At 37.8% G+C, this 14,892-nt stretch overlaps 1 protein-coding gene across 1 annotated transcript in view; it reads left to right on the top strand.

The window, feature by feature from the left end:
- ABCB1 (ATP binding cassette subfamily B member 1) overlaps window positions 1-14,892 on the top strand; it is a 74,559-nt gene that overhangs the window by 39,003 nt on the left and 20,664 nt on the right. The window contains exons 15-21 of the mRNA XM_024197525.1: window positions 2,623-2,784; window positions 4,105-4,266; window positions 5,405-5,551; window positions 6,628-6,732; window positions 11,300-11,377; window positions 11,608-11,691; window positions 12,612-12,815. Of these exons, the coding sequence (XP_024053293.1) occupies window positions 2,623-2,784; window positions 4,105-4,266; window positions 5,405-5,551; window positions 6,628-6,732; window positions 11,300-11,377; window positions 11,608-11,691; window positions 12,612-12,815 (942 nt within the window). The remainder of the gene's footprint in view (window positions 1-2,622; window positions 2,785-4,104; window positions 4,267-5,404; window positions 5,552-6,627; window positions 6,733-11,299; window positions 11,378-11,607; window positions 11,692-12,611; window positions 12,816-14,892) is intronic.

The raw sequence follows: 14,892 nt of genomic DNA on the forward strand, positions 1-14,892 counted from the left end.
TATCCTTTCTCGGTCTCATTATGTGAGTATGCATATTATCTTATGGGTAAGCATGACTGTATGTACAGTACATACTTCAGAAATGAGGTTCCATCAGCCTCTACCTGGTCTTTCTGGTGTGTCTGCCAAAGGGACTGGGGTAGGCTGGGAAACATCTGTCTAGCTGATGATTTGGACCGGATATATGTACACCCAGCCCTTTAGCAGTCGCACCATGTGCTTCTTGGCAATATTATGCAATCCAGGATTCTATCACATGCCTTTTCTGGCACATATATCAGTATGACTCCTGGTCTATCCAGACATTTGCATCTCCTCTTTGAGACACTGAAGATTTTTCAGAGAAGGATCTGCTGTTGTGTGAGGCGTGGGGGAGAGAGTGTTATAATTTACCTCTGAAAGATTTGCCATGAGCCAGGCGTTCATGGAGTAAATGCCATCGGCTACAATAGAAATTGAATCCCCATCAGTCCCCTACTTGATTAAGATGGATTGAGGGGTGTTTGACAGGATAAGAATTATGTGATTCCCCTAAATTGCTAGCGCAATAATCATGCTCTTGATATTCATCATGTGCCTCTATGAGTCAGGATACCTCCCAGTGCTGCTCCTGGGGCAACATAGCTCTACTCCACTCCACCAATGCAGGGCTGTGCCTTAGAGACAAAACTGAGCCATTTTGAAATTTAGAATTTTATCCAAATTCCCCAATATTCACACAGTGCCTCTGCTCCCTGAAGCCTTTTCCCACCGTGCACTGTCAGGAACCTCTCGTCCAGCTCGTAACTCCTCCTAGAAGTGATAGGGTTGATGGAGGCATGTTGTTTGGAGAGCATTCATTTGTCCAAACTGTGAATCTGGATCCCCACAAATTTTAACAGAGGGCCTTCCGTCAGTATATCGGATTGTACATTTTTTGATAGTATTTCATACAGGCTGCTCTGGGGCCAGAAGCCTGGGCTTCCAGGGTCCTTGGCTCCTGTCTGGGCAGTCTTGCCATGGGAGGGCTTCCATGCTCCCTGCCATGGAGTTGGGAGCTCGGCAGTCCAAAAAGCTGGAGTCTGGAAATCTTTTGGGCTCTCAGACTTCTACTCTCACTGTCATGGAATTGGGAGCCTACAGGTCCTAGAACTCTGGGGCAGCCCTGCCATGCAGACTGCCTGGGGACCGCTGAGGTTTCCAGACCCCTCAGCTAGCGTGTTGCTCAACTCCAGACTCAGGTCTAGAGAAGGGGGACTCCTCCTTCCAGTCCCCCTCAAAGATCTGCTCAGTTTATAGTTTCTGCTTTTGCAGAGAGAACAATCTGTCTCTTTTATACTTATACTTGATTTTCTTCTGTTAGGGTTTGCTTCTAACTTACAGGAGTCTTCTTAGATACCTTGAAATTGTCAAGTTATCAGTGTCATATTATTTTTTCATAAGATACTAACTCCTCCAATCCTTAATTTGTGGTTGGGAGTGGATTTCAACATCAGAGCAACAGTATTCTCTTCACATACAGCTAAAACAAGCTATTCCTAGATTGGGAGTAACAGATTGTTTCAATCCTTAAAATTATGTAACAATATTAAGTTGTCAGATCTAGGTGCTGTTCTTCCCAGAACAGATCACATGTTACTATTGGCACCTTCAGTGTCTCTTCAGAAAGGAACTTAATAAACAGTCAAACTGGAAGTATATTGGTGTTCAGTGAAGAATTTAAACTGAATAGCTTGGAGCCTCTAGCTGGACTATAAGATGCGTGTATCAGTTTATTCCAGAATTTAGTGTTAAAATTGACATTTAAAAACTTCTCTCATCTGATTTTTAAACTAGCTAACTCAGGCATTTGACATATAATTTGTGAGAATAAGACAACTCCAAAATCAGGTGGGTAACGGAAGTAACTTTATAGAGAAAATTTTAGAGAATTACAGGTGTAGCTTTTACTTAGCTTGAGTAAGGGTTGCAAAATCAGGGCTTTAGAATTCATTTAGTTAATGTTTGTAAAGTGCTTTGAAGTAGAACTGTAGGAAAATGCAGGTTTTCCTTTCCCTGGAAACCTCAACATTTCAAAATTACTTTCTGTTTTGAATTGGAACAAAAAGTTGAAACATGAAAATTCCAAAACGTGTTTTGAATTGTATCAGAGGGGTAGCCGTGTTACTCTGAATCTGTAAAAAGCAACAGAGGGTCCTGTGACACCTTTAAGACTAACAGATGTATTGGAGCATAAGCTTTCGTGGGTGAATGCCCACTTCATTGCGTCTGATGAAGTAGGCATTCACCCACGAAAGCTTAAGCTCCAATACTTCTGTTAGTCTTAAAGGTGCCACAGGACCCTCTGTTGTGTTTTGAATTGGCAATGCTGATACAGAAAGTTTAGATATTTTTGATCAAAAAGGAATATTTTGAAATATTGAAACAAGATTGTTTCTTATCTACATTTGAAACAAAATAATTAATTTTGAAATGTTTAAATTGCTTTTTGTTTCAGTTCACCTATTCAGAAAATTGAAATTTGACAAAGCCATAATTTACAATGGGAAAATTTCAGTCAAAATATTTCAACTGGCTCTACTCTGAAGATGAAAAATCTATATGTACATGTAGTCATTAAATCTACTTTTGTGCCATTTCTAGGCTAGAGAAGGCCGCACCACCATTGTAATAGCTCATCGTTTGTCTACAGTCCGAAATGCAGATCTTATAGCTGCATTTGAAGATGGAGTCATCACAGAACAAGGGACCCATCATGAACTGATGAAAACAAACGGAATTTACTACAAACTTGTTAACATGCAGGTAATTTTCCTGTAACCTGTCTTCTAAGTATCATCATGTTCTGTGTTGCTGATTTTATATTTGATTTTATCAATCAGAGCCCCAACCTCACAACATTTTGTCAACAATGAAACTGTAGAGGAAAGAGTAGGAAGTGTTGCTTGAGACAGAAGAGCACTAAATTGCAGAACTGGGAAAGCTCAAAAAAAAATATGCACAGGATCAGTGCAAATAAATGGAAATGAGTAAGGGAATTTTGAGGCCAAAAGTCCTAAGAATATTGGATTAGAGATAACAAAAATTAAATGAGGAAAAGTAAAGACAAATTATGTCCAGTTCTAGCTCTGATAAATACTCTGAATCCTTAGCCATCTATTGAACTTACCCATGCCTCTGGTGAATCTGGTTCCAGAAATTTATTTTAAATCTGGTCCATCTTCATCATCCTCTTTATCTCTTAAATCCAGAATTTTCACAGAGTTCTGCACTAGTTTGGAGATTTTGCTTCCCCTCTTCAGTATTTGGAAGTATGCTCACTGAGAACTCACTTCTGCCAACTTTACTCACAATGAGCCTGATTCTCATTTACATTAAGGCTCTTCTACACCACTCTGACAATGGAAATGGTCTTAACATGGGTGTAACTGGTTTACACCCATTTTAAAGTCTCCTTTATATTACAGGCTTTGTCTACACTACCTCGTTTTTAGCGACACCGCTGTGCCGCTACAGCCGTGCTGCTAAAAGATGCTCAATGTAGCTGCTGTTTGTCAGCAGGAGAAAGCTCTCCTGCCAACAAAGCGCTGTTCACACCGATGCTTTTCGTCAGTAAAACTTTTGTCATTCAGCGTGTGTGTTTTTTTAAACACACCTGAATGACAAAAGTTTTCCAACGAAGTTCCAATGTAGACAAAGCCTAAGAGAACAATGTAATGGAACTCAATGCAAACAAGAAACAAGCTCAATAAACAGCACTTTATTCAACAAATTGTCTTATTGCATTCTTGAGGGGTTAGATTCTACTCAGCATGAGTAAGAATGGCAGAACCAGGCTATGAACCCAGAGAAGATCTTCAGAAATACAACAGAGGGTCCTGTGGCACCTTTAAGACTAACAGAAGTATGTTACTTCAAAGTATGGTAACACGGCTACCCCTCTGATACTTCAGAAATACAGTTAATCTGTTTTATAACCACTAGAGTACCATATATCATTCAGACCTGATCATTATTCCATTTAGTTAATAGTGGTTTTGGCTACTCTTGAGTTTAATCATTTGGAAGTTCAAGATATTATATTAATAAATTATTTTCTTAGCATGCTATTGTACCCCATTTCAGACAATAGGAACTGAAGTTCAGTCAGAAGAAGAAGCTGAAAACACCACCAAAGTGGCACTGGAAGAATCAATAGGAAATGGCTTGAGAAGGAGATCGACTCGAAAAAGCATCAAAAAGTCAGAAATACAGGATGATAGCCTTGATGTGAAAACTGTTCAACCTGTATGTGTCTTTGCTGGAAATATTTTTTTTATTATGCTGCATCTAGTATCCTTTGTTTCCTTAGTGGGACAGTAATATTCAGATAAAAGTGATTGTCCCACCTAATGCATAAGAAAATGCCAAGTTTGAAGAGAGCTCACTCAGTCTGGGATAGGAGAAGAGGGAGGCTCTTGCTTAAGGAAAAATAACAATAAATGTTAATATAATGTGCAAACATGGCATACAAAGAGTGGATCAAAATCTGATAATATGATAAAAACAAATAAGGATGCTTGTTAACGAGTTAGTCTACAGAAGTACTGAGAGATCTGAGTGGATGTGGGGGGGCAAAATATTTGGAACAAGTATGTAAATTCTGAATCACATTTTGATCTGGTCATATTCATAACCTCTTTGGCTTTGCTAAACATGAACATTCATACAACAAACTGAGGCTTTGGTTTGTTTAAAAGTTTACGGAAAAAATTTAGGTCCATAGCTCATGAAAAGAAATTGGCTAAATTATGAAACAGAATTACATGAAGCAGTCTATATAGGTTATATCAAATAGTCATGGAGCAGAAACAAAACCATGTAATCATTCACACAGTTCACCTAATAAATTCTGAATATCATATAATTGAATTCATACTTGCTACAAACACTTTGTGATCTGTAGGCTGACTTGTTTGCATAACAAACATTAATAAAAATGATGATCTAGTTGTGGATAATAAAAACAAATTGTTCATAATGAATAATCCAGTCAGATCCACCTAATACCATCAAATTCACTGACAAAAACAAATAAAGTGGTCCTAACCCTGCACCTTTTATCTGTGCAACCTCACTGAAGACAATAGGAATTTTGTGTGTAAGCCCTGCAGGATAAGTTTCAAAATGTGATTGTCAGACTTAGTATACACTTGTTCTATTAACACATTTATCTTTTTCTGTCTCTTATTTCAGGTATTAATATTGTGTACTGAGTAACAGACAGAATTACTGCATATAATTCATGAGTTGTGTTATTAAAAAGCAAATAGTTTTGGGTACCCAGGAATGGAAGCTGGGAGTATGTAATTGACTATCCACATGCCTTCTTCCTCACACCCCTGATGTGTTACATAATTGTTCTAATGAGATTCATATATTCTAGGATGAAAATGTGCCTCCAGTTTCATTTCTGAAAGTTATGAAGATGAACAAAACTGAATGGCCTTACTTTGTAGTTGGAACTTTTTCTGCAATTATCAATGGAGCTTTACAACCTGCATTTGCAATAATATTTTCAGAAATTATAGGGGTAAGTTCATACAAAATATGCAATAAACTATCACCCACTTTTAACTTTGACTTTGAGTCCCACCTACACTTAAGTTTCCATCTATCTTAAATAATTAAAAAAAAAAAACTAAGAGAAAAATGCAGAAAATACATGCCACGTAAGCAGAACTATATTTAAAAACTAGGTTCATAGTTTTCAATAAGGTACCTGTGGGGCTTGAAAGGATACTGCTAAGGTATTGTTCAGAATTTAACTCATTTTGTTAATTCGCTGTTGAGTTTAATAAATGCCTGGAAACTTAACATAGAAATCTATTTTATAAAAAGTTGTGTCTAAGCCACAAATGCATGTCTGGTGAAAGTCATCACTGTGCAAAGTGCCCAAACAAGGTTTATGGACCATTTAAGCCCCGTTTCTTTCTTTCTTTCTTGGTCATTATTAACGTAGAAGAACTGAAAAAAAAACATTCAAATTACAGATGTTTATCCTTATGAACATTATCTTAATAAATTCACATGTCCACACAAGTTTAATAAATTGTATTCATAACAGTTTCCACATTTCTCCCCTACCAGTTTCACCTTTAAGCTATAAAGAATCAAGGGGGTCTCAGACAGTGACAAAAAGAATATTATGTTAATGAGTTAAGTGGTGCCCGGATCTTGTGCAGATGTCTCTTTCACCCATTGTTTGTTAATGGAGTGTTGCTGATTCTGAGTGGTTATTTTGGAAAGTAGAGGTGAATAATTCGTTTGGAAGAAATCTAAAGAATTAGATGAAATTTGCAAACATCCAAGAAAAAAATCTTGGTCCAACATCAAATTTACTTGTTATCCCTTTAATCACGTTTAATACATATATTTAGATTGTACATGGGTATGCAGGGGCGTTTGAACAATTTTTATAGTGGGGGGTGCTGAAAGCAGAAACCCTATATTTGGTTGTTATTACTACTTCAAGTCAGAGGGTGCTGTCACACCCCCAGTACTCCTAGTTCAAGCCCTCTATGGGTATGTGTAAATACAGCAATGTAATATGGGAAGATTTGTACATAATTTAATTAAATAAAATGAACTTTGAATTCTCTTTAATAGGTTTTTGCAGACCCAGACAAGACCGTTGTAAGAAACAAGTCCAACTTGTATTCACTGCTATTTTTAGCACTTGGGATCATTTCTTTGGTTACTTTTTTCCTTCAGGTAGGTTTTATTATTTTGCCCTTAATATAATTGTTCACATTATTTTAGAAACTAGCTCTAAGGATATTAAGCATTCAATGTATTTGAATCACATAACAAGGGAGAAAAATAATTGATAGTACACTTCTAGTACCAAGTGGACTTAAAGTGCATGTGGAGAAGGTTATATTGTGCACTTAATTTAAGACTATATAGAAGTAAATTCCTCAGATATTAATCTAACAATATTACATTACAATACTTTTTTTTCCACCACAGGATGCTTCCCGCGTTGTAATGAGTTTAAACTCTTTTGCCACATTTTCAAAAATAGTCTCTAAACTTCCACATGCAAAATTGTGCACACACCCATTTTCCCACATGCGGAATCACATATTTTTGTCTGGAAACTGTCATATTCATGTACAAGTCAGACAACTGTGTGTGTGTGTACCTGATTTGCACAAACATCTTTATTCAGGTGCAACATAGACTTCCATCACTGCTACCAGCTTTGTCAAATCACTTGTCCACTTCCACACATCCACCATTGCACCTTCTTCCAGGCTGCACCTTATACATGCAGTGCCTTTTCTAAAAGGATCTGCAGGGCCTCTACTCCCTTTTTTTCAAATCCAATCTCAAGTCTCACTCTTCTGTGACACCTGCAAGAAAGGAGAGGTTGGGGGTGGCCTTTGTAAGAGGGTGCAGCTGGGCCCCACTGGCTTAAGAACATAAGAACATAAGAACGGCCGTACTGGGGCAGACCAAAGGTCCATCTAGCCCAGTATCCTGTCTACCAACAGTGGCCAATGCCAGGTGCCCCAGAGGGAGTGAACCTAACAGGTAATGATCAAGTGATCTCTCTCCTGCCATCCATCTCCACCCTCTGACAAACAGAGTCTAGGGACACCATTCCTTACCCATCCTGGCTAATAGACATTAATGGACTTAACCTCCATGAATTTATCCAGTTCTCTTTTAAACCCTGTTATAGTCCTAGCCTTCACAACCTCCTCAGGTAAGGAGTTCCACAAGTTGACTGTGCACTCTGTGAAGAAGAACTTCCTTTTATTTGTTTTAAACCTGCTGCCTATTAGTTTCAGTTGGTGACCCCTAGTTCTTGTATTATGGAAATAAGTAAATAACTTTTCCTTATCTACTTTCTCCACATCACTCATAATTTTACATACCTCTATCATATCCCCGCTTAGTCTCCTCTTTTCCAAGCTGAAAAGTCCTAGCCTCTTTAATCTCTCCTCATATGGGATCCTCTCCAAACCCCTAATCATTTTAGTTGCCCTTCTCTAGTGCCAGTATATCTTTTTTGAGATGAGGAGACCACATCTGTACGCAGTATTCAAGATGTGGGCGTACCATGGATTTATATAAGGGCAATAATATATTCTCCGTCTTATTCTCTATCCCCTTTTTAATGATTCCTAACATCCTGTTTGCTTTTTTGACCACCTCTGCACACTGTGTGGACATCTTCAGAGAATTATCCACGATGACTCCAAGATCTTTTTCCGGATTTGTTGTAGCTAAATTAGCCCCCATCATATTGTATGTATAGTTGGGGTTATTTTTTCCAAAGTGCATTACTTTACATTTATCCACATTAAATTTCATTTGCCATTTTGTTGCCCAATCACTTAGTTTTGTGAGATCTTTTTGAAGTTCTTCACAGTCTGCTTTGGTCTTAACTATCTTGAGCAGTTTAGTATCATCTGCAAACTTTGCCACCTCACTTTTTACCCCTTTCTCCAGATCATTTATGAATAAGTTGAATAGGATTGGTCCTAGGACTGACCCTTGGGGAACACCACTAGTTTACCCCTCTCCATTCTGAGAATTTACCATTAATTCCTACCCTTTGTTCCCTGTCTTTTAACCAGTTCTCAGTCCATGAAAGGACCTTCCCTTTTATCCCATGACAACTTAATTTACGTAAGAGCCTTTGGTGAGGGACCTTGTCAAAGGCTTTCTGGAAATCTAAGTACACTATGTCCACTGGATCCCCCTTGTCCACATGTTTGCTGACCCCTTCAAAGAAGACACAATTTCCCTTTAGAGAAACCATGTTGACTTTTGCCCAACAATTTATGTTCTTCTATGTGTCTGACAATTTTATTCTTTACTATTGTTTCGACTAATTTGCCCGGTACCGACGTTAGACTTACCGGTCTGTAATTGCTGGGATCACCTCTAGAGCCCTTTTTAAATATTGGAATTACATTAGCTATCTTCCAGTCATTGGGTACAGAAGCCGATTTAAAGGACAGGTTACAAACCTTAGTTAACAGTTCCGCAACTTCACATTTGAGTTCTTTCAGAACTCTTGGGTGAATGCCATCTGGTCCCGGTGACTTGTTAATGTTAAGTTTATCAATTAATTCCAAAACCTCCTCTCGTGACACTTCAATCCGTGACAGTTCCTCAGATTTGTCACCTACAAAAGCCAGCTCAGGTTTGGGAATCTTCCTAACATCCTCAGCCGTGAAGACTGAAGCAAAGAATTCGTTTAGTTTCTCCTCAATGACTTTATCTTCTTTAAGCGCTCCTTTTCTATCTCTATCATCGAGGGGCCCCACTGGTTGTCTAGCAGACATCCTGCTTCTGATGTACTTAAAAAACATTTTGTTATTACTTTTTGAGTTTTTGGCTAGCCGTTCTTCAAACTCCTCTTTGGCTTTTCTTATTAGATTTTTACACTTAGTTTGGCAGTGTTTATGCTCCTTTCTAGTTACCTCACTAGGATTTGACTTCCACTTTTTAAAGGAAGTCTTTTTATCTCTTACTGCTTCTTTTACATGGCTCTTTTTTAGTTTTTTTACCGTGTTTCTTAATTTGGGGTATACATTTAAGTTGGGCCTCTATTATGGTGTCTTTAAAAAGCACCCATGCAGCTTGCAGGGATTTCACTTTAGTCACTGTACCTTTTAATTTCTGTTTAACTAACCCTCTCATTTTTGCATAGTTCCCCTTTTTGAAATTAAATGCCACAGTGTTGGGCTGTTGAGATGTTCTTCCCACGACAGGGATGTTAAATGTTATTATATTATGGTCACTATTTCCAAGCGGTCCTGTTATTATTACCTCTTGGACCAGCTCCTGCGCTCCGCTTAGGACTAAATCTAGAGTTGCCTCTCCCCTTGTGGGTTCCCGTACCAGCTGCTCTAAGAAGCAGTCATTTAAAGTATCGAGAAATTTTGTCTCTGCATTTTGTCCTGAGGTGACATGTTCCCAGTCAATATGGGGATAATTGAAATCCCCCTACATTTTCAAAACGTGATGCTAAAGTTTCACCTACAAAGTATCTGCACACATGTTAGCACGTGTATGTTTATAAAACATGTATTTGCATGCACAAGCAGGTATCTGTTGGTACAATTGCCCATTTTGTTTATAAAAATGTCTCTTTATATATGGATGCAGCATAGAGCCTGAGTCTTGAAAATTTAACTATATGTGTGTACATATATATAATAGGTTTGACCTGCAATAGAAGTTATCATTTTTATAAATTTGGGGATGATGTTATATATTAAACATATGAAGGGTAGAAGTGTATTGTGATATGGCACTCCCAAACTAGTGAGAAGAAATTAATACAAAGATGTATCCATTTCATAAGATGTTTATACAGTATGCATGCTAAGATGTACATTTAAATGTGTCCAGTTACTTTTTTTTTTAAAGTCACATAATTGTGGTAATTTTTTGACTTCATTACTGTATAGTTTCCAACAATTAAAACTAGAAAAATAAATTTGTTCACTATAAAAGTGCCATAGTAATTTTGGTTTATATCACATAGAGGAACTGATATATAGTTGTGTCCAGGTTTTATATTGAAATACTATAAAATTTCTCCGCTGTAGAAATGTTTTCAGTAGATTCTGAGAACAAATATTTGCAGTAGATTTGTAGAGCTGTTTCCCGGCTGCAGTTGTAGAAAGTGTGGTAATAAGCAAAATTATGACAATAATGCTACTGACAAAAGTTAATGTCATGACAGAAAAAGTGGCAATAACATGTTTCCCCATCATTTTCATTGTCATGGTCCCATTTATCACCTACTTCCTATGACATTACACTGATTCATGCTTGTGACTAAAAATAAGTTTAGCTGAAGCACTGTTGATGTGTTAGGACTAGATGGCTTAAGTGACTTGTAATGGGGGCACTGAGAGTGAAATCCTGACTCCACTGAAGTTGATGGGAACTTTGACATTGACTTCAATGGGCCAGGATTTCACTCTGAGCCTTTTACCTTGAAGTCACTGACCCATGTAGTTGTGATAGAAAATTGCTCCCTGAAGCACATTAGTGGAGCAATGTAGGAAAATGTGCCTTTGCTTTACACTTTTTATTTAGAAATGAAGGACTTCAATCCCTGTGCTCTAAATCTGCTATCCCTCACAAGTAGTAACTGTCTTTTCAAAGTTTTTTAAATTGTTTATAGCTAAAATATTGTGTAATCTATACAATGTTTTTGCCTTTGTAGATACAGATATTTGTGTGCTTATCTGATAACATCAAAATAGTTGTAATTATGTAATAACCACTCTGTTTCTTCTCAAAGGGTTTCACGTTTGGCAAAGCTGGAGAGATCCTTACAATGAGGCTTCGATTCATGGCATTTAAAGCAATGCTTAGACAGGTAAGATTAATATGTATTTAGCTTTCCAGAGTTTTATATATCCTTGTTTGTTTAGGTGTTTAAAATACCTTAAAGTTTCAAGTCATACTCCATACACTCCTCTTATAATCCAAATTGAATTCAATTATCTTTTGCAGTCCTAATTTTTCATTTGTTTTATTTTGTGGTTTATGGAAAGTAAACTATAGTTTTTCAGATCCTAGTAAACATGTTTCATGTCATTTTTGTAGGACATCAGCTGGTTTGATGACCCTAAAAACAACACTGGAGCATTAACTACAAGACTTGCTAATGATGCCTCACAAGTGAAAGGAGTATGTAATATATATTGTTTTGGCATTTTTCATATTTGGGTTGTCATATAGTAATGTTGCACTATGGATTTTATTTGCTTTATGGCAATCCTAATTTTGGTGACAATTGAAAACTATTATTTATTGAAAGGTTTTGGATGTCACACCAATGTATTTTATAATGATAGAGAACATGATATATATTTACAATATAATATTCTAGTGAACTATTAGTGCTTATAGTCTTATTACTGTTCAGTGCTGTTATCTCGCCTACGACTCCAATTAACTATGAACTTATTTATTCAAGGAGTCTGTTTAAAGTTATCAGTCTAATCTCATTAGGTATGTATGTAGCACCTATGACCATAGTATCTAAGGTTCCAAGCCAGCAAAACATTTAAGGTTGTGCTTGACTTTAAGGATTTTAGTAGTCAGTAATTTCAGTGGGCCTACTCACATACTTAAAAGTTAAGCACATATTTAAGTGTTGTGCTGTACTGGGATCTAAGTGATGAAAAAATGGTTAGTTCAAACTCCCCCTCCATCAGTTAGGCAATCGCATATTCCGACATGTTCCTGGCAGATTTGAAGTTATAGTTGTAAATGCAAAAATATGAGATTTATAAACTCCCTGTTCAGCTTTTTTAGCGGAGTCTATAAATTACTATTTAGAATCTGAAGTGATCATATGGAAACTAGAGAGAGAGATGGATCAGCAGCAGAAGAAGGTGATCTAGACGATGGAGTGAGCTTCCAAAGGATATGCAGAAACTCCAACTTTGGAGACATGTAGAACTAAACTAGATAATACTCTGGGGAATAATCCTGGTTTCTAGAGATGGTCTAGTTCAAAAATATTTTTCATGTCTAATTTCTATGTTATTGCTTTATGCAAAATTATGGAATACTGTTGTTTTATTTGGGTTTTGTTGTTCCAGGCTACAGGTGCCAGACTGGCTTTAATTACCCAAAACATAGCTAACCTTGGAACTGGAATTATTATATCATTGGTCTATGGCTGGCAGCTGACTCTTTTGATTTTAGCCGTTGTGCCAGTCATTGCCATAGCAGGAATAGTTGAAATGAAAATGTTGTCTGGACATGCAAAAAAGGATAAAGAAGAACTGGAAGTTTCAGGAAAGGTGGGTTCCAGTGAAGTTCATCTCTCTTTTTATATTCTACTGTACAGTCATGTTCAACAGGGCTTAGTAATGGATCAAGAATATATTCTGTTTTAGGGAAGTTGAATTCTGCATTGTAGTATTCTATTCTTTTTATATGTTGATGTATCTGCTAGATATGGAGCTCAAAACTGAAAACATCTACTATTAATTGATATTATTTACATTGTGGTAACACCCAGAATATGCTAAGCTCTTAGGATCACATACCTCTTCTTTCTTTTCTTTATTTTTTGTCCGTCCCTTCTTTCTTTTCTAGCATCTTTTGCTTTTTTGGTTTCATCTCTCTTCAGCTTGGCACACATCTCCCCTTTCTTCCATAATACCTCTGTCTGTGTGAAACTGTATGTACATCTTCACCAACGAAGAAGCAAGAATGCATGATAGTGACAGTGTAACTAATACCACCCACAAGTTCCTTTTTTCATTCTTTCCTTTCCTGGGTGGAAAAGGAAAATAAAAATTGAAGAAACGGTTGAAAGAAATTTTTGAAAGGAAAAGTTGAAAGAGGTGGGAGTCACTTCATTCCAAAACTCCTTTAGGAACAGGGCATCCATTCTATCACTCCTCTGTTCTTAACCTCTTACAAGTTTGAGGATCCTAACTTTGCACCCAAAGGATAGCTCTCTGGGTATGCCTGCACTTTAAATTTGGGATGTGATTCCCAGCTTGAGGAAACATATTTGCGCTAGCTCTGATTGAGCTAGCATGCTAAAAATAGAGTGTAGCCATGGCAGTATGAGCAGTGGGAGGGGTTAGCCATCCCGAATGCATGCCAAGTGTCTGTGACAGGCATGCAGTTGGGGCAGCTAGCCCCTCCTGCTGCTGACACTGCTGTGGCTACACTCTATTTTTAGTGTGTTAGCTCAATCAGAGCTAGCATTAGTATGTTTCCTTGAGCTGCTCAAAGTGTAGAAATACCCTTTGTGAGCACTTCTGTCAGTGTCAACATGTATCTTAGCATGTTTCATAGCCTAGCTATGTCCTGCCTCTTCTATGCTCCCCTTCCTACCATCCTACTGTGATCACACAGTTGAGAAGGAGATGACTTCAGCTAAAGGCTCTGGATATAAGAAGTCTTGTTCACAGTTTCTCTCTTTCCTTGCTTCATGTCATATTTATAGGAAAGCTGCTCAGAGTGGGTTTCTTTCCTTCCAAGCCAACCAGAAAATGTTCTTATGGGTTCTCAAAAGTTACCTGTAGGCTTTTTCACATAAACAAAAAGATAAATCTCCTTTTACTTTCAATGACAGGATTTTTGTCGTACATTTCTCTAAAGTGGTTTCTCGGCAAGGTCAGATAGCCAGTTAATATTTCCTGGAGTATTGCCACTGAAACTTGTTAAGGGTATTCATCTGTTAACCCTTCCTCCAGAGACATTTTAAAAAATAGCTGAGAGGATTCAAGTCATCCCTGCTACCTATCTTATATTTACAGGAAATAATAATACTTTGCAGTTCTATAGCAACTTCCTTCTGAGGCTTTACAAGAACTTTACAAACTAACACATTATGTTTCACAGTACTTCTTCGAGGTAAGTGACTATCACCATTGTACAGGAAAGGAAACTGGCAAAGAACTGAGGTGACTTACCCAATGTCACAAAAGCGACTGGTAGAGCTAGCGACAAAACATTGTTCACGTGAACCCCAAGCCTATGTTTTAACCATTAATTTCTTAGCCATGTGTGGCTTTCACTTACATTTTTCCTTGTTCACAAGAGAGTTGTACGCGCAGCCAGTAGACAAATCTGTTACATTATTTTCTACCTTGTGCATTGTCAAAAGAATTGTTCAGGGCTGCCCAGAGAGGGGGGGCAAGTGGGGCAATTTGCCCCAGGCCCCGGGCCCCGCAGGGGTCCCCCACGAGAATATAGTATTCCATAGTATTGCAACTTTTTTTTATGGAAGGGGCCCCCGAAATTGCTTCGCCCCAGGCCCCCTGAATCCTCTGGGCGGCCCTGGAATTGTTAGCTAAGTTCTAATTGGAGATTCTTGACCTTGAGGCATACAAAGGTGTGTATTTCAACTGCACCTTC

The sequence above is a fragment of the Terrapene carolina genome, unplaced genomic scaffold, assembly GCF_002925995.2.
Source record: "Terrapene carolina triunguis isolate 2854851 unplaced genomic scaffold, T_m_triunguis-2.0 Scaffold84, whole genome shotgun sequence".
NCBI classification, from domain to species: Eukaryota; Metazoa; Chordata; order Testudines; family Emydidae; genus Terrapene; species Terrapene triunguis.